The following is a 20,774-nucleotide window of genomic DNA, read 5'->3' as shown; positions in this document are numbered from 1 at the left end:
AGTTATCTTAACAGTTTTTGAGAACTGTACCCATTACAAATTGACCATTGAGATATAAATATATATGTGTGTATATATATATATATATAAATTTTAGCATTCCCAGAATCCACACATTTTTCTGCCTGTTAGAAGAGATGCCAAAAGCAAACTCAATCTGTGGTTCTCTCTCTCCTTCCCAGACCTTTCTCGACTTGCAGTCCCCATTCTGCTGCAATTAGTCAACCGCCGAGGGAAAGTACATTGGCCAAATATTCTTCCTAGTCCTTTTCTAAATTCAAATATAGTTAGCCTTAGTTTTTGTTGTATTAATCACAGGGTCACTGGGCCAAATCAGCTCATTTGTCAATGGGAATTTCCACAAGCTTCCAAGTGGGATGAATTTTTCCCCATAAAAGCACAGATCTTGAGAACTGGATTCGTTCAGTATCTTAACATCATCCGGATTTGCCATTTACATACTGCTTTTTGATCATTTTACACTCAATATTTCACTTGGAAATCATTTATATCACAACTGTACTTGGCCCTCAGTATTAATGGATAGCATGAAACACAGTGATGGTATGAAAGTTATTTCCAATAGGGCTCATGAAGAACAGCTGAGCAAGTACAACCTCCTGACCTCAAAGTGTTTGTTTGCTGGGAACTATATTCCAGTTCCCTGCATTTAATCTGTCTTGGACAAGGCTGACATTCCCCCTCTAGATTTATTGTAGAATAGAGGCTATTACAAACACAGCATTGTCACTCCTTATCTAATAGGATTATATTACTCTAGTGATAATGATACATTCATCTTGAAAGGTTTCTTACCAAAGTTTGGTTACATGTTCAGTGAAAATAAGGTGTTACTGGGGGGGGAAAAACACCCATGAGTATATACTATATTAGTTTTACATTAATTTTACATTATATTTATTATTAATAACAACAACAACTTTGACTATGCTGATTGTCCTAAATCAACAGCTCTGGGTTCTGCAAACTTGTCATGATGTTTTTGTCTTGTGCACCTTCTTTTGCATGTCACTGATGTTTCCTATATTCTATACAGCTAAAAGTCCAAAGGAATTAGATGTATTATTAATTGCATGCACAAAACATAAAATTGAATCAAAATTTTACAACTAAGTATAGAAAATAAATGCTGGTTTATTATGTTGAATTATAGTAGTCAAATACCCATATCTCTTTGTCAGAAGTTAATTAATTGCTCTCTTGATCTGCAGTAGGTTATGTTACTGGTTACTAATTCTTCTAGGAAGCCAGTGAGGAGTAATATCCCCTAATGCACCTTACTGGTCCAGGAACTTTATGTTCTTAAGAATTTCACTAGGAGCAAGACCACCTCCCATTTTGTCAAAGCCAAGACTTTGCTTAGGAACATGCCACACAGAGAAAATGTTTCTGAAGAAATGTGCTTCACGTTGTGGCGCAGGAAAACACAAAGACTGAGTTAGTGCAAGGATTGCTCTTTCTGTATAATAAGGAGGTTCAGGATTTTATCAGAGTAATGTGAAGCTGATGCTTTTAGACTGATATACATAGGTTGGTTGGAAAAAACCACTTTTCCTGGTTTTTTATATGCATGCATCTTTTCCTGGGCAACAGTTATCTCACCTTATTTGGACTCCTAAGTTTGAGATCAATGAGAGGACACAGTCTCAGGCTGCGCCAGGGGAAGTTTAGGCTTGAGGTGAGGAGAAAGTTCTTCACAGAGAGAGCTGTTAGCCATTGGAATGGGCTGCCCAGGGAGGTGGTAGAGTCACCACACTTCTGACACTTCTGACAAAACAGACATTAAGTCTTCATACCAAAAGAAAGTCTCTGAGTTCCCCCAGGGAACTACTTTCCCACAGAAGCCTGCAATTTACTTCCCCTTAAGTATATGCAGTATTTCAAATATCACATATATTTAGCTCATGGCTGATTGCTAAATTACAGACTGCTACAGAATATATCATACAATCTAGCAAGAAATAAAACAGATTACACAAGGGTTGGGATTTTTTTTGTTTGGTTTAGTTTGTGTTGGGTTCTTGGTGTCTTTTTTTCCCCTCCAGGCAAAAATGACCACTTGCATTGCTGCTTATACATTCCATGTTGTTAGCTAACAAAGTGCACACAGCTAGGAAATGAGTGCTGCCCTGAGAATCCCAACTCAAATATTTACAGGCATGAAGAATGCTATGTTATGATGGACTCAAGGTCCCTCTAGCCCAGTAGTCTTGTCTCTGGCAGTGATCTGTCAGACAGGAAATATGCAGAGATATTTCTCTGGAATGCACTCCCAGCTGCAACCTTCCCATCTTCTCTTTAATCTTAACCCATATGCTCTCCACCAGCTCAGCATTCTTTTGCAGATGGATGGTTCCAGCTGGTCACTGATGTAGAGGGAGGTCTGTAAATGATACTACTAACAGCTACAAAAAAAGAGCTCTGACCTGACAAGAGTAACCTAATGACTAAGGGAGTACCCATCATTCCCCCACAACAATGTAAGGCGATTTTTTCCTGTCAGGAAAATAAATTCAGTCTTGGTTCAAGAGAGATGAACATGGTCATTGTAGGAATGGAGCTGAAGCCCTGCTCTGAAGAAGAAAATGCTACTTTTAACTATGATTTAGCTTTTGTTTCTCATTATCCTATTGATTGGCAATAAATTATTTTTCCCCAGGTTGAGTCTGCTTTGCCCAAAACGATGACTGGCGAGTGATCTCCCTGTCCTTATCTCGAACCCACGAGCCCTTCGTTGTATTTTCTCTGACAGAGTGGTTTTGGGTGGGAACCTAGAGTCCACCTGGGGTCAACCCACCAAACGAAGAAGACTGAAGCTGTAACAAGTGTTACAGCTGACTAGGCAAAATTAGCGTAAGGTGGCCTTTTCCCTCACTCCAAGAACGCGTTTACGCCTTGCAGCAGCTCAAACCCCTCCTGCCTTCCCTCCCAGTCCTCCGCCAAGCGTCCCTCCTCGCCCCGACACAGGAAGGGGAGGTCGCAGCCGTCTGACACAGGGAAGAGAAAGGCTGAAAGGAAACACCTCCCCCAAGGGGCCTACAGACTGCAGGACAAAATTACTCCCGGCTCCTCTTCCCCAATAAGCTTCCCCAGCGCCGGCCCGGCCCCCACCCCGCCCCGCTTCGCGCTCCGGGCGTGGGGAACGGCACCGCCCCATCCGTCACGAGGCTGGCCAGCCATGGGGGCGGAGGCTGTGCGCTTCGATTGGCTGAGTGCCGCCAAGAGGCGTCTGTGGTTGGCTGCGGCAGCTGCTGCTCACAACGCCCGGGTGGTGGCGGGCGGTAGCGGCGGGCGGGTCGGTGCCGGGGCGGGTCGCGGCTGCCCGGAGGTCACTCGGCGAGGGGGTGCAGCATGGCCGCGGCTGTGGTGCTCGGGGGACCTGCGTGCTGGTGGCGCTGGCACAGGCGGGTGCGTGCCGCCCGCGCGGCGATGGGTAAGGACCTGCCCCTCCTCGCGTCCCGAGCGACCCAACTCTGACCGCCGGGCGGTCGCTGCCCGGAGAGGAAAGGCTCGGCCTTTCCAGGGGCTCGGCCGGCGAGCGCTGCTGCAGCGCTGCCCTTAGAAGCTGCGGGCCCTTGGCGCCCGACGGGCCCAGCCCAACGGCCAGCCCCGGGCCTGGCAGGCCCCGAAACCGCCCCGCCGGGCGACTCTGGTGAGGGGCCCTTCGATGGAGCGCTGGGCGGTCATGGCTGGCGCGGCGTGTGCCTGCAAAGTGGCTCCCACTGCCGGGTTACTCGAGGCCGTACCGGAGCTTCGGAGTGGTTTATCTCCATAAATGTTTTCACTCACTTGCTTAAAATAGTATTCCTGGAAATTATTAGAACCCTCCAGTATTTCTTGTGGCATCAGTGACATTTTAGCAGTACCTGTCACCTAGATTTGGGCTGTTCAATCTCCTCGATTAGTGAGTTTTCCTTCAACCGAAGGTAAATCCAGCGACACTGCCCCCGTGCCAGCTCCGCAGGCACTCACTCGCCCATATGACTGATTCATGGGCAGTAGAAGGAGCAAACACCTGCAAATGTCCTGTCGGTGCAAGTGAAGGAGGAATGTACATGTACAGCTGGATCTGAACTTCTTACTTTTACACAGTCCTGAAAATCACACTGCCATTTCCAAGGAGTTTAACTGCTGAAGTAGACAGTTGAAGGTGCACCTTCAGTTATCTTTTCAATGTCATTCCATAGCAGTCTGTTGCTTGTGTATGTCTGTGAAAAGCAAGGCTCCCAACAAATAGGTGAAGAGTTTTCAATTAGCAAAGTGGAAGTAATATATTCTTTTAAATAACTTTTAGGCTCTTAAACCTAATTTAAACTGATCAGGGAAAAGTATTTGATAAGTTTGAAATTAGCTTTCAGTGTTATTTTTGCTTGGCTGTCTCTTTGCCACTAATGTATAATTTATTTCTTTCATACTTGCAGCTCTGGTGTGCTGTATAATAGCTTAGATGAAGCAGGCACGTTGGTCACAAGACAGGAGAGCTGCTTAGTATGTTTTCTGATACCACAATTGAAAGCATTAGCTTCCAATGTACTTTGAACTCTCTATGTGCATGGTAGCTATCAGGTATTTCTGTAAGAGCTTTGAAATCCACTGTTCAGATCAATATTTCAATACTCTTGTTTAATGTAGAGAAGGATCTCATTTCTTGGTTGTGAGCATGGGTGTGAAACGCAACAAAAACACTGTACTGACCCTTGAAGTTGAAAAGTATAGTTTGTCTGTGCCTGAAGACCTGAGTGGTTGAAGAAGAAATTGTGACTTTCCCAAGAAACTTCCATTTTGCCCACAGCATTTAAACTCTGGCTTACTTAGTCAGTAGTGACTGTGCTGAAAGTCCTCTTGACTCTTGAGAAATGTTTATGGGATGAAGGGCTAAGCATTAAGCCTTCTTAACTGCTAAGCTGTACTGCTTAGTTATATGTCAAAGTTTCTCCATCTCTAATGCATTTATCAGGTTGACATCCTTTTCTTTAGTTTGAGTAATGTAAAAGTTGTCTTCTGGGTATTGATTTCATCAACTGTTATTCTGTGTGAAATGCCATTCTAGTGAAGGAGTTCTGCCAGCTCTGAGAGCTGTCCAACACCACAGCTTGGGTTAACAAGTGAGCTATCTTCATTCACTGACTGAATGCTCCTTAGTTACTTGGTCACTTGCACTTTGCAGCTGGTGCAGATCATGATGGATTGTTTCTTCTCTGTGTTTATACTAGAGGCTGTTAAATCACCTAGAAGAAAATAGCTGAGGCAGGTTTTGGAGGAGCATCTTGGGTATTTGTTTGTGTATTAGCAAGTTGGATAGAGACCATGTAGTCCTGTGATCTGCAGCTGGCAGTTGCTGTCACATATGCTTCATGGAGAGGATGTATGTGACCTTACTTTTTTGACAAATGTGAAGGAATTCCTTCTGGGGACTGCTAGGGAGATGAAGGGGTGTTAATGAGATATTGTGGCTGATAAAGGAAGATTTTCTGATGAATTAAGATTCATCAAAGAAAACAGGATCCTGCTAGAGAGTGAAAATGTCATTAGAAATAGTTTTGGATGTGTAGTGGGAGCCCATTCAGTTAATAGCTAAATATTAGTACTTTTGCTGGTACAGAAGCTGTGTTTCAATTGTCAAAACGATTCCATGCTCTGGTGCAGAGAAGCATTAATTACTAAGTAGGGATTATGACAGAAAGACCTTCTGCTCAGAAGTCCAGCACATTACTTAATTAAGGGATCAGCTGTATACTTGATATTCATTTTAGATGAAAAGTAGTTGCTACATGTTTTTGTCTTTAATGTATTATCAAACGTTTAATGAGGTATAGCTATAGATAAGGAAATGAGGTAAGAAGACTGAGACTGTTACAAGAGAACAAGTCTGGTTTTCATCAGCAGATCTTTGCAGAGGCAAGGAAGAGCAAGTGGGATGTTTTCAATGTAAAGCTGGCCAAATTTAGAGTCTTGTAATTGTCTTAAATTACGGTTTTGGCAGAGTGCAGTTCTCAAAATCATTGCATAACCTTTAAAAGTCTGTGACCCTGGGGCGATTTAAATTCCATTGGCAAAGCTTCTAGGGGCAGAAAGACCTGATACTGCCCAGGTACACCTGACCTCTCTAACTTCTATGTTTCTCCATCTAGTTCCCTTCAGGATCTAGTTCAGTAGAGGTTTTACGAGATTCCATAGAGAAGTCTACACAAAACACAGGTCTCTCTGATCCTTTCTTTCAAAGCAGGAAGGAGAAAAGGGATAAAGTGTTCCGTTGTACTAGATTTTAAGATGTTAAATCAGCGAAAAAAGGATAAAGTCTTCCGTTGCACTAGATTTTAAGATGTTAAATCAATGGTAAAATCCTTCTTTTAGTAGCTCATATTGAATTGTCATCATGTTGTCAAGTTGCTTCACATGCAACTGCACTTTCTCATAAAGCCCCGAGCAAAACCAGCAAGTTCAGTAGTTGAGCATCCTCTGGGATTCTTCCCATGCTTCTATTAAGTCTCACCTACTGGGCTGGAAAAGAACTCAAGATTCCAGAGAGATCAAGAATATTAATATGACTTGCAACCATTCCAAGTAGGAAATTCATATAGGACAGGAGTATGTGGGCTGTTATCCCTTGTGCCAGATTTATCTGTTTCATTTGACTGTGGAGCTAGGGATTTCATCCCAGGAGCTAGAAATTTTGGTAAACGTTTTCAAAATAGGTCTTATAATGCCAAAAAGAAAGTAATATGGTTGAGATTACTAGCTGAGAGTTACAGGTTTCTCGGTCTCATTCTTAGCCAGTTGTACTCTGAGGGAAAGCACGGTCTAAACATACTGGACCTCTCCCAGCTCTGCTGTCTATGGTCCTATTCAGCTCTTAGTTCCTTTTTGTTTGAATACAAAAAGATGTCCTGTGCACTGTGTATTACAGTGTCTGTGTAGTGGAGTATTTGCAGTCAATTCAAGGCACTACTGGAGCTGAAATTCTTCCTTGAAAGTGTAAGAATCATTACGTTGGGAAAGAATGTAAAATGAAATGTAAACGTGAAATTGCCGAAACTTCTAACAGTCATTGCTCAGGTTAAAAAGAAAATTGCTTTCAATATCTTTATGTAGAAACTTGCAAAGACAAGTTTTAAGGAATTTACAGGCCAGCTTTCTAAAGACAGGATTACAATCTGTGCATTCCTGATTTTGCTGTCTTAATGAATGTATTTTGTTGAAGAAAGACATTCAGAGATTCATAAACTCTTGCTGATTTTGAAATTATCTTTAAGGTAAAATTTTCATGAAGTTGTTGGCTAGGTCAAGTGTTTCTACTGTAGGCTGACTTTTCAAAGCAAAACACCTTAATCTGTGTTGTCTGTAAACCCCCAATACAGCAAGAGGGCCATAAGTTGATCCTCTGTCATAGGCTTTGTGAGCACATGTTGCCTTAAAAGAATAATGAAGAATCTCCTGGGAAGAACCCAAGTTCTTTGACTCAGTGTAGCTGTGTCTAGATCTGCTCACAATGAGTTTGATCTGTAGATTAACCTAGGTTGCTGGTTCTGTTCCCAGTGAAGGAGAATTAGTTGCACATGGTATCAGTGATGATTTTAAAAGTAGATTCTATTGTTTCTGCTGCTGATATTCTGCCCTCTGTTAGAAGCTGAATGTGGACTGGGCATTTTTCCAGCCCTGTGATTGCAGCGGGTTATGGTAGATTTTATGTCTGAAGTAAAATGGACTCAATACCACAGGGACAGTTCCTGCAAATGCTTCTACAATTGATGGGATTAGTTAAGTGTATGTGGGTTTGCAGAATATCAATCCTGAGATGTTTCATTATAGAGTTATTTCAAAGACAAGTCTGTGCCGCGTGTCAAGCGGTAAACAAAGCATAGATATTCAAGCTGGGTATCACCGTCTGTGATAGCACCTGTGGAGTTTTCATCTAATATGAAGATATGAAGAATTGTGCCTTCTTAAACATCTTCTGTTTGGCAGACTCCCACTGTCTTAAGCAGCTGTTAAAAACTGTGCCATGGTTCTAAATGCAACCGATTGGCATTTGCAATATGTAACTGAAATCATCTCCCTTAGGTATGTCTGTGAGCTAATTCCATCAGTCTTTTTAAGCAGATTTTCCTCTTTTCTGGGGATCTGGAGGTTTTCCCAAACTGCTAAAAAAATTATGTAATTTAATATTGCACTGTGAAAAGCTAAACCAAACTAAGAAGTAAGAAACTGAGTCAGAAATCGGACTGTTTGTCTAACAGCTCCCAATTCTTGTGGATTTGAATATGTTCTGGTTAGCACAGAACAGAAAATTACTCCTTATTCATGAGCTAAGAAAAATCAACAGAGACAGACAAAAAGAGAAATAATAGAATACAGTGACACAAAACTATTCCAATAATAACACCAATCAGCATGTTGCCTTGTATTCCAATCTAGCTTGCTGTGCCTTCTGGGGATACTGCAAAATGCAGATTGTTAAGGAAGGCCTTAGAGTAAAGAACAAGTTCGTTTCATGGATGTTTACATTGTGAAGAGCTGCTTTAGAAAAGTAATAGAAATGCTTGTTGGCAACAGGCCTGTCATTGCAGTCCAATTACGGATTGATGTCTTAATAGTAAGATGTGATGATAGCCATGAAAGGTTGTCAAGGCAAAGCAGTCTTACATGACATGGTGGAGACAAGTAAGGCAGAATGCAGAGGAGGAGTGACAGAAAGCAGCAGGGGCAAAATTACCTTCTCAGTTCCACATACTTCCATGAAGGCAAGATTGTGCCTGTTGAGGCAAGTGGCCAGATTCTGAAGTAGCTGAGATCTCAGGTATAGTAGAAGAGTCAATGAGATTTAAGCAGGTCATGAATAGGTCTTCTAGGCTGTGACAGACATAATTTCTGGTGTTAGCACTGATACAGAAAAAAAGTATCAAGACAGTTTCCTGAAGATTATTAAGAGATTTCTTGATGTTTAGTTTGAGATGTCCAGGAGATAATGTAAGAAAAGAAGAGATCAGGATAGAAGTGAAGAGCCTACAAGAACGAGCCTGGACGTGATAGATCTATGCTTCTGATGAGGTTACTTGGATTTCACAGGAACAAGGAAAACAGGCTTGGAAGGAAAGTTTAATTTTAAAGCTAGATCAGGTTGCTTGGAGTGCTCCAAGGATGGATGTTCCACCACTTCTCTATGTAGCCTGTTCCAGTGCATAACCTTTCCCCTCATCAGGGATGCTTTGCTGATTTCTAACCAGAATTTCCCTTCCTTCAGCTTTTGGCCCTTGCCCTGTGTCCTGTTATTGTTGTATACCTCTGTGAAGAATCTGGCTTCGTTTGCTCTGTATCTCTTCTTCCCTCCTACTCTATAGGTAGTGGAGGACTACAATTAGCTGTTGCTTCTCCAAGCCAAGCAAAGACCTTAGCTTCTGCTCATATCCTCTATTCTCCAGCACATCATTCTGATGTCTGCTGGGCTGTATGCAGTTGGACCACATCTCCTGTATATTGTGCTGTGTAGAGTGGTGTCACCAGTTTCTTTGACTTGTTGGGTATACACAGTATGTCATTAACCACATGCTGCAAGGATGCACTGCTGATTTAAACTCAACTTGTTGACTATGGGAATCTGCCAAGATTCAGCCTCACTACCCAGTCTTTCTGCAGTGACATCTCCTGCCCCAAGTACGGGACACTGCATTTGTCTTTGTTGAACTTCTTGAGGCCACCTTCTCCAGTCTTTCTGAATGGTAGTCCTGCTCTGCAGTCTTTTAGCCAATATCCCCAGCTTGATGTCAAACATGATTTTGCTGAGGGTTCTTCCATCCCGTCATCACAGTAATTGATTACATTTTTGAACAGCAGCAGCTCCAGTATGGATCCATGAGGAATAATGAGGAAATCGACCCATCACACATAAGTGACTGTTGCTTGTCTTTGAACCACTGATCACGGTTAAGTCCAACAGTCCAGACACTCTTTTATGGGGTAATCCAGTCCAGTGCATACTTTCACCACCATTTGACTACTGGGATACTAGAGAAGGCTGTTTTGAAAGCTGTGCTGAAGTCGGGGCAAATGAGATCCGCTTATATTAAGGGGTAGAGAAAGACAGATGCTGGAAACCAGGACTTGAACCTCCTCAGGAAGCTGGAAGCTTTGGGCTAATAAAAGGAGCAATTTTAGATTAGTATAAAAGGTGTACTGGGGAACACTGACTCATAGAAACTATGATAAGACTCCAGGATGATTACTGTGTTTAATGATGGTGGTTTAGTTTTGTTCATTTGTTCCCTACATTTGCCATGTAGCACTTCTTAAAAAAGCAATGTGCCCTTTTCCTGACTTCTCTCCATTTGCACTAAGCATTTCCCTAGTGCATTTTTATTTTGTTTTTAAATTGTGCTACTTCTCTAACTGTGTAATTGCTGCAGGCATCTGTGGAAACTGTCTCAAACCAAAGTTCTCTCAGCAAACCTGATTTATTGAACGTGGCACTTCCAAAATAGTGCTGCAGATGAAAGAGCATGACCATTGCTGGCTAAGAAGGAGCTTAAAGTCAGAAAGACTTTAAAATGATTAATCAAGTGTTATTGGCCTAGAGAGGATTCTTTGCTAAGCATTGAGACCTCTTAGAGTTTCAATCCAGCTTAGGCACTTTTTCTGTATGTGCACCTCAGAGTTAGAGCAGTTCCGTAGTTAGCCTTGTTTCTGGCTGCTTAGCTGCCGCATGCCTTAGTGCTCCTTTTGCATAACTTTTTCCTATGTTGTAAAGGAGAAATTATTTTATGTAATTGGCAAAGAAATCTCAGCACTGCCAAATTGTGCTGCCCTGGGGTTAGGAGTGTTCAGAGTGATGAGACAGTGATTGTAGTAGATGAATGCCTGCAATGCTGCTTGCTGTCCAGCATTTGATACTCGCCAGCTATTGTGAAAAGCAACTGACTGAAACCAGTGTTTTCCTCAGACTGATGCTTTATAGTTCAGTCTTGGTAGTACAGCAAATAGAATATAGGAGTTATTCCTGTAAAGGTACCATAATTTTGTAGTTATACTATAGATTGTTCTAGTTTTCTGTATTTGCTTTAAAAATGTGATTACATGGCTCAATGGATTTGCAATGATTTATTATGGAGACTTTGACCTTTATGTTGGTGGTTTTTTATCTGAGTGCAGAATCAGAAGAGTGCAGTTACCTGTAAGGGGTTGCATGAAATAAAGTAGCAGCTTCAGTCCATTTCTAGAGAATTCTATACCTAAGGTTGCAACCAAAGTAAGGAGTCTGCAAAATAGGTATAAAATTTCATTTTGCAAATGCAGTTTAGGATTTAGACTCATAACAAAATACAGACAAGCCTGCTTACTTTTGAGCTCTTCTCAGAGCTTAGCTTTCAGGGATGTTGCTGAAGTTTTATTATTACTGTATTTTTTTTAAACATTCACATTTTTCCTAATTGTTTTTTCTTTGATATGTGAAAAAATAATCTGTGGCCCAATGTGAGCTGTAATTCATGGTTTAAATTGTGCAGAGTACGAGTCACATTTTCGCTGCTTTTAAGTGTAAACGTAATTGAATCAAGTTTCATCCAAGCTTTTGTTACATCATTGTTACATATTACTCTAAAATACAAACATGTTGATATTTATTGTTTTGAAATCAGTGTGTTCTAGGGCAATGGCTTCCAAAACCCCAGTTGGATTCATTGGGCTGGGTAACATGGGAAATCCAATGGCAAAAAACCTGTTAAAACATGGATATCCAGTTATTGCATATGATGTGTTCCCAGAAGCTTGCAAAGAATTTCAAGACTTGGGTGCTCAGGTATAGTAATAAACTTCCTTTATTCTGACAATAACTGTATGTGTTGAATGATTCTTGAGTGCAATGCAATTAAATACTCTGTTTGTTTGTTAAGATGACAACTGGAACTAGAATAGCATAGTGAATACAGTCTGAATCTGGGAAGTTTTACTTGGAGCAGAGACATGATTCTACCCTAAGTAATTTTCATGCCGTTAGCCAGAATTGCTACCTTGTTGGACTCCTCTAGCTGTTTTTCCCCCCTTATTATGAGAGTAGGTCTTTTACCTCCTCCCCCAGGTCTAGATGGCCCGTGGGCTGCTTTTCATCTGGCTCATACTTTGACCTCTTCAGCTTAAATGACCCTAGTTAAAAATTCCTGCTGGCATAGCTGTAAGGGTTATAGGGACATGTGAGCCTTCCTGCTGCTTCAAGGTGCAGTCCTCAGGGGCAGGGGGAAAATGTAATTATTTAAGAGCTTATTCCCTTAGAGGTAAAGAAGGTTATAGTGAAAGAAGAGGAAGGAAAGAAAAAGGAGGGAAGGAAATTGATCACATTAAGGAGGTTTACCTTCCTGTTGTATACCCTACAAAATTTTGGCCCTGTTCCAGTCAGTGCTGTTGCTTTTGTTAATCTGTTAGTATACCCAGTAACCCATTCACTCTCTCAGGTGCTTGGGTCATATCTAAGTGACTGAGGCATATGGGAGTGTTTTTTACATACTTAAAGCTACAGCACTTTAGATAGTTGTGAGTGGATGGACAGATGCATAAAACACTGAAACAAAAGAAGGTACTAAAGTAAGGAGAAAGCAGTGCAAAAATAATACTCTAATGTGACCATGTATACAATAGGAAGGAATTTTCCAGCAGTGGGAAGAGGAGGAAATTGTAGGTAGATTTAGAGGAACTGTATGCCTTCAAAGTCTAAACTGTTTAAGCTAATTGCAGCTGTTGGAAGTAATGAGGTAACATCAAGATTCCCAAAAGACAAAATGATAAAGTGAACCTATTGATAATTAGTTACAGCTCTTCTTGAATAATTACAGAATGTTGGCCTCAAGTGGGAGAGTAAGCTTTTTAGCTTCTTTGACTAGCTACTGTTTGTTAAAGCAGCTGAGATCCTCAAGTGTGAACTAGATCTGTCTGGAGTGTGAGGCTGGGCAAATGGAAAGGAAGTCTGTTTGAACAATTGATTGTATTTTTAATTTGTTTTGCAGTGGGATCTCTTTACTGTGGCTGCCCATTTGGATAGTTTATTGCCATAGTAATAGAATCCTTGGCATCCACTCTAAGACTTAATGTGATATTAGAGGTGATCTGTAATGCTCTTAAAAATAAAGCCAAAAGTATGTCTTAAGATCATAAATCATTAAGAGAATACATGGGTTTGCTTAAATACAAATAAAACCTCCTTAAAGAAAACATGTGAACATAACTTTCCCTTCTTGATCTAGAGGTGTAAATCCTGCCCCAACAGGTTGTTTTGGGGGGACTTGGAAACTTGTGGGTCCAGGGGGCCTTGTAGAAACTGCTGTAGAGGGAGCATTGGGCTCCAAGGGCTGCTTTCTTTCCCTTTTTGTCTGGCTGGTAGACTAAAACTTTCAGGAGCGTTACAGAGGTAAAAGGATTCCCCCCAAGAGACAGTAAATGCTGTCAAATGTCCATTGTTTAAGATCAGTGCTACTACCAAGGTATATGGAGGATGAGGGATGTTTGATCCTAAGTCTGCATATTCTGTAACTACTTTCTTTAGCCTCTAAAGAACTGAGAGGTAGTATGTCAGCAGGCAGCCACCTGCCTGCTGATGTGGAATAGTAAAGTGAAAAACTGGCTGAGCAGGAGCATATGGAACCACTTGAGTTGAAGCTTGGAGAAAGCTGCAAGGCTGCAAACAAGTGCTGTGAACAAGTCGGCTGCTTCCATGCTCTGCTGTCTTTCCACATCCTCATAGTTACCACTTTCTTACATATCAGAGTGCATGTGTTGCACAGTTACTATGCTGCAGTATCCTTAAATTTTTTTCTCAGATTTGGAAATTTGAAGCTGTTACCGAAGTCATCTGATGCAGCATAAAATTAGGGCTTTCTTCAGTGTATTCAGTAAGAAAGGCATTTCCAACAAGCAGAATTACCTATTTTAAGTATAAAGAAAAAGATAGGGAAACATTCTGGAACAAATATGCAGAGGGGCATACATCAATGACCAATATGAATGAAAGTCCTTTCTCTCCAGTTGCCCACTGCAAAAATTTCCTTGAATTAGCAAGTATCAGAACATGTATGGAACTTGGTGTGCTGCTACTCTGAGCCAGTATAGTCTACATTAGTAATCAGCAACTACTGTTTGATATGGTTTTGTAAAGTTACACACATATTCTTTATGATTTCAAGTGCTTAATGTTTCTTAATAGCTTTCAAATAATTCAATTTTATTTCTGAGACAGGAAGTCCCAAATATAAAAAAAGTTTTGTATGCTGCCTGTTGAACCAGGTAGGTAGTTTTCCTCTGAGATTATTATTCATATGTGTTAACATTACCCAAAAGCCAGGAATGGCGATCACACTTTAATTCCCACTTTATTTTGTCTACTTTGGCAAGATGATTTTGCTTGGTATGGTTGTGGCAATGCTGTCCTAGTCTGTGTACATTCTTTTTTATCACGTTTTATTCATTTAAAAGGCATGTTAGTATTTTGAAAGGCATGGATGGAGTAAAATAATTTCTGTGTAGATGACTATTGTGCTATGTCTTCTATAGATCTGTGTTGCTTAAGAATTGTTTAAATTTGTAGCCAAAAACTAACTTATGTCCTATCTACAGAGCTAAGTGAAAATATGAGGCTAATGAAGTTTTAAAGTTCTGTGGTTTTAAAATCCTGGCTGAAGGATGAAAATGGCCAAGGGAGTCTTCAGCTGATCATTTCAAAACTTGTAAGAATACTGGAGATAACAGTTTTAAATAAAAAGACCTATAAATTCAGGTTCCTATTACACACCTTCTCTCTCCTTTCCTAATGATACACCTTTAAAGTGAACTGAACCAGAGGTAGTCAACAATAAAGACAAAGATGTTATATTCATTTATAAAGAGCTAGGCTCTCCGATCTCCAGGGAAGCAAGTAATAAAATTAAGTAATCAGGTATAGAAGCTTTTCTGCTTATGATTGCCTCATGTGTTCCTCCTAGCCTTTGTTCTTTAGACTAGTGTCTGTTTCTTTTTATAGCTGTGCAGTATGCTAGATGTTTTATGTAGCATTAACTTGCTCTTTCAAAACAAAACCTGCATATTTTATCTTCCCTTCTTTTACTTGTTTCTCATATTGTATCCCAGAATTCCTTTGAGGTATTGTTCAGCATTTCTTACAAACCTGTATATAACATGCTTTCTTTGATGCTGAGAACTTACAAATGCATTGTATATAAAAAAGAGACTATATTTACGTAGGGGCCTTTAGTATCAAACTAGCAAAAATTATGAACAGTAGTTAGAAACAGGTGAGGAATTGTGAAAGGAGGTCATCAGTTTGGTGTTTTGTTGGAATTATGGGAAGGAACCAATTTTTCAGGTAGCTGTTGAACAGCAGTTTCTTTAACCCTGAAGCTATGTGATACAGAAATTCAAGTTTATTCACACTGAGTAATCAGTGCATAAAAAATTTTGCTTAAGACATTTCTTAAAGTATAAAAGCAAAGGCATATAATAGATCTAACAGAATAGACCATTGTAATATTAAGGTTATTCTTCATCATTCAGCAACTGTAACTGGAAAGGAAATACTACAAGCCCTATCTACAAACAAAATCTACTTTCTGCTCATTTTTCTCCCTGCTTTGAACCTAATTCCTTCCAGTAAAACTATCTGAATGAGTGAAATTGCATTTGATCCTCTTGGGCTGAAGATAAAAGAATGAACTGTATTTTGTTGCTCTTTTGCCTGAGATGTATTAACAATGCATTTTAAATGCCTTCTGGATAAAATCTACTACTTTATCTGTCAGTATTTCACTTGTTTATGTATCTTAAATACCATAATGTCTGCCTCTGAAAATGAACTGACAAAGGTAGTATGTGTGTGGATTTAACAGCCAATAGCTATCTATGTTTTGAAACATCAGATCTTTTTGGTGAACACTGCTTGAGCTGATAAGTTTCCTTTTTAAAAATAGCAACTGTAATAGTGTGAGAAACTTCAGTTTATTTTCTGGGTTGTTGGGTTGGTTTTTTGTGGGGGTTTTTTGTGTGTGTTTTGGTTGTTGTGTTGTTTTGTTTTGTTTTAAGGGGAGACTCAATGCTATATTAAGTAATTTTTTTTTCCCCCTGAGTCTTCCTGTCTTCCAGAGCTGTATGGTAAACAAAAGAAAAAAGTGAGGTTTTCATGATCCTTTCTGTTGTCCCTCCTTCGAAACACTGTAGGGTGAGATTTCTTATAGATGCACAGTGGTTTATAGTAAATTAAAGATTCATTAATAAGTTGATGGGATGCAACCTCTCCTATGAGGACAGACTGAAAGAGTTGGGGCTGTTCAGTCTGGAGAAGAGAAGGCTCCGAGGTGATCTAATTGTGGCCTTCCAGTATCTGAGGGGGGCCTACAAGAAGGCCGGAGAGGGACTTCTCAGGATGTCAGATAGTGATGGGACTAGGGGGAATGGAATGAAGCTGGAGCTGGGGAGTTTCAGGCTGGACATGAGGAGGAAGTTCTTCACCATGAGAGTGGTGAAGCCCTGGAATGGGTTGTCCAGGGAGGTGGTTGAGGCCCCATCCCTGGAGGTGTTTAAGCCCAGGCTGGATGAGGCTCTGGCCAGCCTGATCTAGTGTGGAGTGTCCCTGCCCATGGCAGGGGGCTTGGAACTAGATGATCCTTGTGGTCCCTTCCAACCCTGACTGATACTATGAAGTATCCCTATTGACAAATGCTCTTGAGGAACTTCAGTGATAAGATCCTTTTCAATTTTTTTCTACTTTTTCCATTACTGGCTCCAATTCATTAATATTTCCATGAAGAGGGCATTTGGCTACCTGTTCTAAATTTTTGCCTAGTTCAATGGTGATTGATGACCTGTAAATACTGAAAAACAAAACTCAGCAAACGTACCTGACACTGCTTTTTTTCAGGAAGTATAATCTTAACATAATTGGGGTTTGGTTTTGTTTTTCCTTTGAAAGGTAACGGAATCCCCGGCAGATGTGGCAGAAAGAGCAGACAGAATTATTACCATGCTGCCTTCTAGTCCCAACGCGCAAGAAGTTTACACAGGAGCAAATGGAATTCTAAAGTAAGAATTTTTTGTCCTTTGGAGAATTCCCACTCCTCAAGGCTGCTAGTGTTGCTGTGTGTTACTCTTGCCATGCCTTCAGAGCACTTAATATGGTGTTCTCCTTTGTTTTGACACTATTGACTTTTCTAATTACATAAGTACTCTTTAACTGTGCTTACTTTTGAATGGGTTTTGGCTAAAGCCTTGATTTTACTTAGCAGAATAGTAATTTCTGTGAATTTGAGGCAACTTAGCTGGCTATTGTCTACCTTCTCAGTTGAGTATTTCTTTTACCACAATTTACTACAGGCAAGTACAACTAAAGTATTTGCTGGCAATAATTATTTGCTTAAATACTTGGTCTTGAAATCCTATAAATGAAATGTTCTGAAGAGTTGTAATTGTGTCTCATGGCATTAAAGTACATTAACATAGAATAGCTGACAGGGCTTTATTGATTTCTACTTAACTGTCTGTTCATTACACAAGAAAATATCCAAAGAGTTTGTTTAATATGAAACAGTGGGGTTTAGCTTTTGTGAAGGAATTTCCACCAGGCCTAAAATCCATAATTTGCAGAATTATAGTACCTAAGAGAGTTTGGACTTGCCAAATTAAGAAAGAAATAGTATGTGAAAGGCTCTTCTCTCCATGTGTGCACTGCTCCTGGAAGGCTGACTAAGGCTACTGAAGATCATGTAGGTTCTTACTGCTATCCAGGTTAACAGTGTAAGGGAAGAAACATACAGAAGACAAAAGTACAGTAGATTGAACCAGATGATATCTATTGAGATATTGATCACAGTCAATTTTAAAATGCAGTGATAAGAAAATGGAAAGAGGACAGGGATTTCTATTCTTGCAATATAGGAAATGGTTGCTTCCTACTCTTACTGTCCATAGTTTTAATTCCTCACAAAGCTGGACTGAACAGATTTAAGTATCCCTGGCTTAGATTCTTTGGGGAAGAAGGGTAATTGGATCAGTCTTGCAAAGCTGGACAAACAGCTGCAGGGGAACTGTATCCAGGATGACAGTGCTTGAAGACCGCTTGGCAGTACTTACTGATATAATGCTACCAGTTAATCTTTTGAGTACCTAGAAAATACTGTAGGGAACAGAGGATATGGACATCAGTCCTTTGCTGCTGCAGTTTCCAATTGTCTGTGTTCAAGACAAGGAAGAGTAATTTGACAGTACTCTGCATGACCTGGGCCTTGGTGACTTGCTTGATCCTTTTTTTTTAAGCTTAGAAGCTTTGCTGATGAAAACATTGATGTTCTGGGAGTGTTTAAGGGTTAACTTAGTCATCCTGTTACCAAGGAGCTTGGTAGCTCCTTGTTCTGAACATAAAGGGAAATGATGTACTACTCTGTCTGCTACACTGTGTTTTGTTTGCATGTGTTCAAAGTACCTGCAGCAGCTCATTCCTGCTGTGAAAAGGGAAGAGTTCTGTGTATGTGGTACGGTTTGAGTCTGGAGCTACAGTGTGGTCCCTAACTGTACGTATATAGTGAGAGGCTATTTCCAGCTATCTAAGTAATTTGATACCAAGAAATTCACTGTACTGCCACCAGCCCACGAGGCACACAGGGGCTCTGAATCTGTCCTCTGCAGCTTTAAATTACTCACTTTTTTAATGTCTGAAAATGTGTATTGTTTGATTTCATGGTGTTTGCTGATCCAGCGGACTTTAAATCATGATGCAGGTGAATAGAAAGAGGGATCAAAATATGGTCTCTTTTGTTGTTGTTAAGGGCATTAAAAAAATTAATTGCTTTTTTAGAAACACAGATACAAATTTCTATGTTCTAAGATTTGGGATACCTTTGTTCTGTCTCAATTGACTAGCTGTCAGTGGGAAGATGGAACATTTTCCTGCATGCTTTTGCTTTAAATCTGCAATGGGGCTTTGTGGTGTTAGTTATGATCATTATGTAGAATGAATCGTAGCAATGATTTAAAGAATACAAACAAGCTGTTCTGATAAGAACTTCAGACATTGTATATACATCTGAAAGGAAATTGTTATGTATGGAATTCTGTCTGTGTCAACATTTCGTTCAGCTGTTTGGAATACATCTTAGATAATCTGTACATGATGCACTGCTCAAGCCTGCATGATGGCAGGTTTTCTTACTGCACCCCTTTAGTGTAATTTTTCAATGCAGAACATCCTTTTTGTGTGTTTTGAGCCATTCAAAACTGTGTGGTATACATACTCAGCAGTATACACACTGAGCAGTTCTTGCTCAATAGTTTAAAACTTTGTGTTTACTAGAGTACAGAAAATTGTCTGTACTTCTATCATGCTGAGGAAAGACCACGGTAATAGCTGCAGGTGTCTTGTGTAACCAATAACAATTACTATTTATTTTAGGAAAGTGAAGAAAGGCTCATTGCTAATAGATTCCAGTACTATAGACCCTTCTGTTTCAAAAGAATTAGCCAAAGCAGTTGAAAAAATGGGAGCTGTGTTCATGGATGCCCCAGTTTCTGGAGGTAAGTCTTCATTGTTGCACGTGTTGTCTCTTTGTTTGCAGTCTCAGTCACTAGTTTATACCCTTGTTGGTACAAGTTGGTTTTCTTTGCTATATGTACAGTGTTCATTTTTTGTTCTGTTGCATTAAAGAAATGCCTGTCATTTTAGGACTATTTTTAGGGTTTAGGAAGATGCTTTTGTGTTAGACCTGGGGAAACAGAGCTTGCACACGTTGTTGTGCAGTGGTCCTTTTAACTTCTTTCATAAAGTTGTATTTTTTATGGAGATATTCACATCTCTTCAGTCTGCATTGGTTTCTTCCTGTTGGGGAAATACTGGTTACCATTAAGGGCTTCTGCTGCTTTTTCATTAATTAAAAGAGAGAAAGGAGGAGGGAATAAAAATTTCATTGTCAAGGAAAACCAGAGTTTTCCTCTGGTTTTATAATGGTTGAAGAATGTGGATGGTATTTGTCTATTCTTGAAGTTGCTAATTGTTGATCTCTGAGTATTTAATCGCTCTCAAGAAATAATAGAGTAGGGATGTCTTTTGTTTTATGGACAAAGGGGAACCAGAAGCATAAAATTAATGTTTTGAAAACAAAACCGTAGCTGATTGTTACTATTGTTGAATTCTTCTCTAAAACCTCTAGAATCAGAAGGTGAGAAAATGCATTTTATGTGGAAAAATCATGAGTTTTTCACAATCCACTCTGAAAATTAATGTAAGTGGCCTTACATAATTTGGAAAAGGTACAATGCACAACCTAGAAAGAGCATAGCCTGAGTTTCAGTTCATGGACATGGTTGGAGTGAGGAGCAAAAACTAACCATTTTTTAATTTCAGCTGAACACTAAGGCAGGATTTGGCTTCATGCTAGAGTAGAGTAGAGTAGAATAGAATAGAATAGACCAGGTTGGAAGAGACCTTCAAGATCATCGTATCCAACCTATCATCCAACACCACCTAATCAACTAAACCATGCAACCAAGCACCCCATCAAGTCTCCTCCTGAACATCTCTAATGATGGTGACTCCACCACCTCCCCAGGCAGTCCATTCCAATGGGCAATCACTCTCTCTGTGTAGAGCCTCTTCCTAACCTCCAGCCTAAACCTCCCCTGGCACAGCTTGAGTGATATTGAAGACAATATTCTTGCTTCCCAGCTAAAATACTACTTCTTGTTTTGTTAAGTTAGATAGCTTGTCAGCCGGGGAATGAAAAACCACAGCAAAAAAGAATGTT

General features: G+C 40.2%; 1 protein-coding gene across 1 annotated transcript in view; it reads left to right on the top strand.

Annotated features, from left to right (window-relative positions):
- Window positions 1-3,326: 3,326 nt before the first annotated feature.
- HIBADH (3-hydroxyisobutyrate dehydrogenase) overlaps window positions 3,327-20,774 on the top strand; it is an 87,977-nt gene continuing 70,529 nt past the window's right edge. The window contains exons 1-4 of the mRNA XM_054161202.1: window positions 3,327-3,454; window positions 11,649-11,809; window positions 16,955-17,064; window positions 19,427-19,548. Coding sequence (XP_054017177.1) covers window positions 3,373-3,454; window positions 11,649-11,809; window positions 16,955-17,064; window positions 19,427-19,548 — 475 coding nt within the window. The 5' untranslated portion in view covers window positions 3,327-3,372. The remainder of the gene's footprint in view (window positions 3,455-11,648; window positions 11,810-16,954; window positions 17,065-19,426; window positions 19,549-20,774) is intronic.

This window comes from Dryobates pubescens, chromosome 4, assembly GCF_014839835.1.
Source record: "Dryobates pubescens isolate bDryPub1 chromosome 4, bDryPub1.pri, whole genome shotgun sequence".
In the NCBI taxonomy this organism is placed as follows: Eukaryota; Metazoa; Chordata; class Aves; order Piciformes; family Picidae; genus Dryobates; species Dryobates pubescens.
This window is presented reverse-complemented; position numbering and strand designations above follow the sequence as displayed.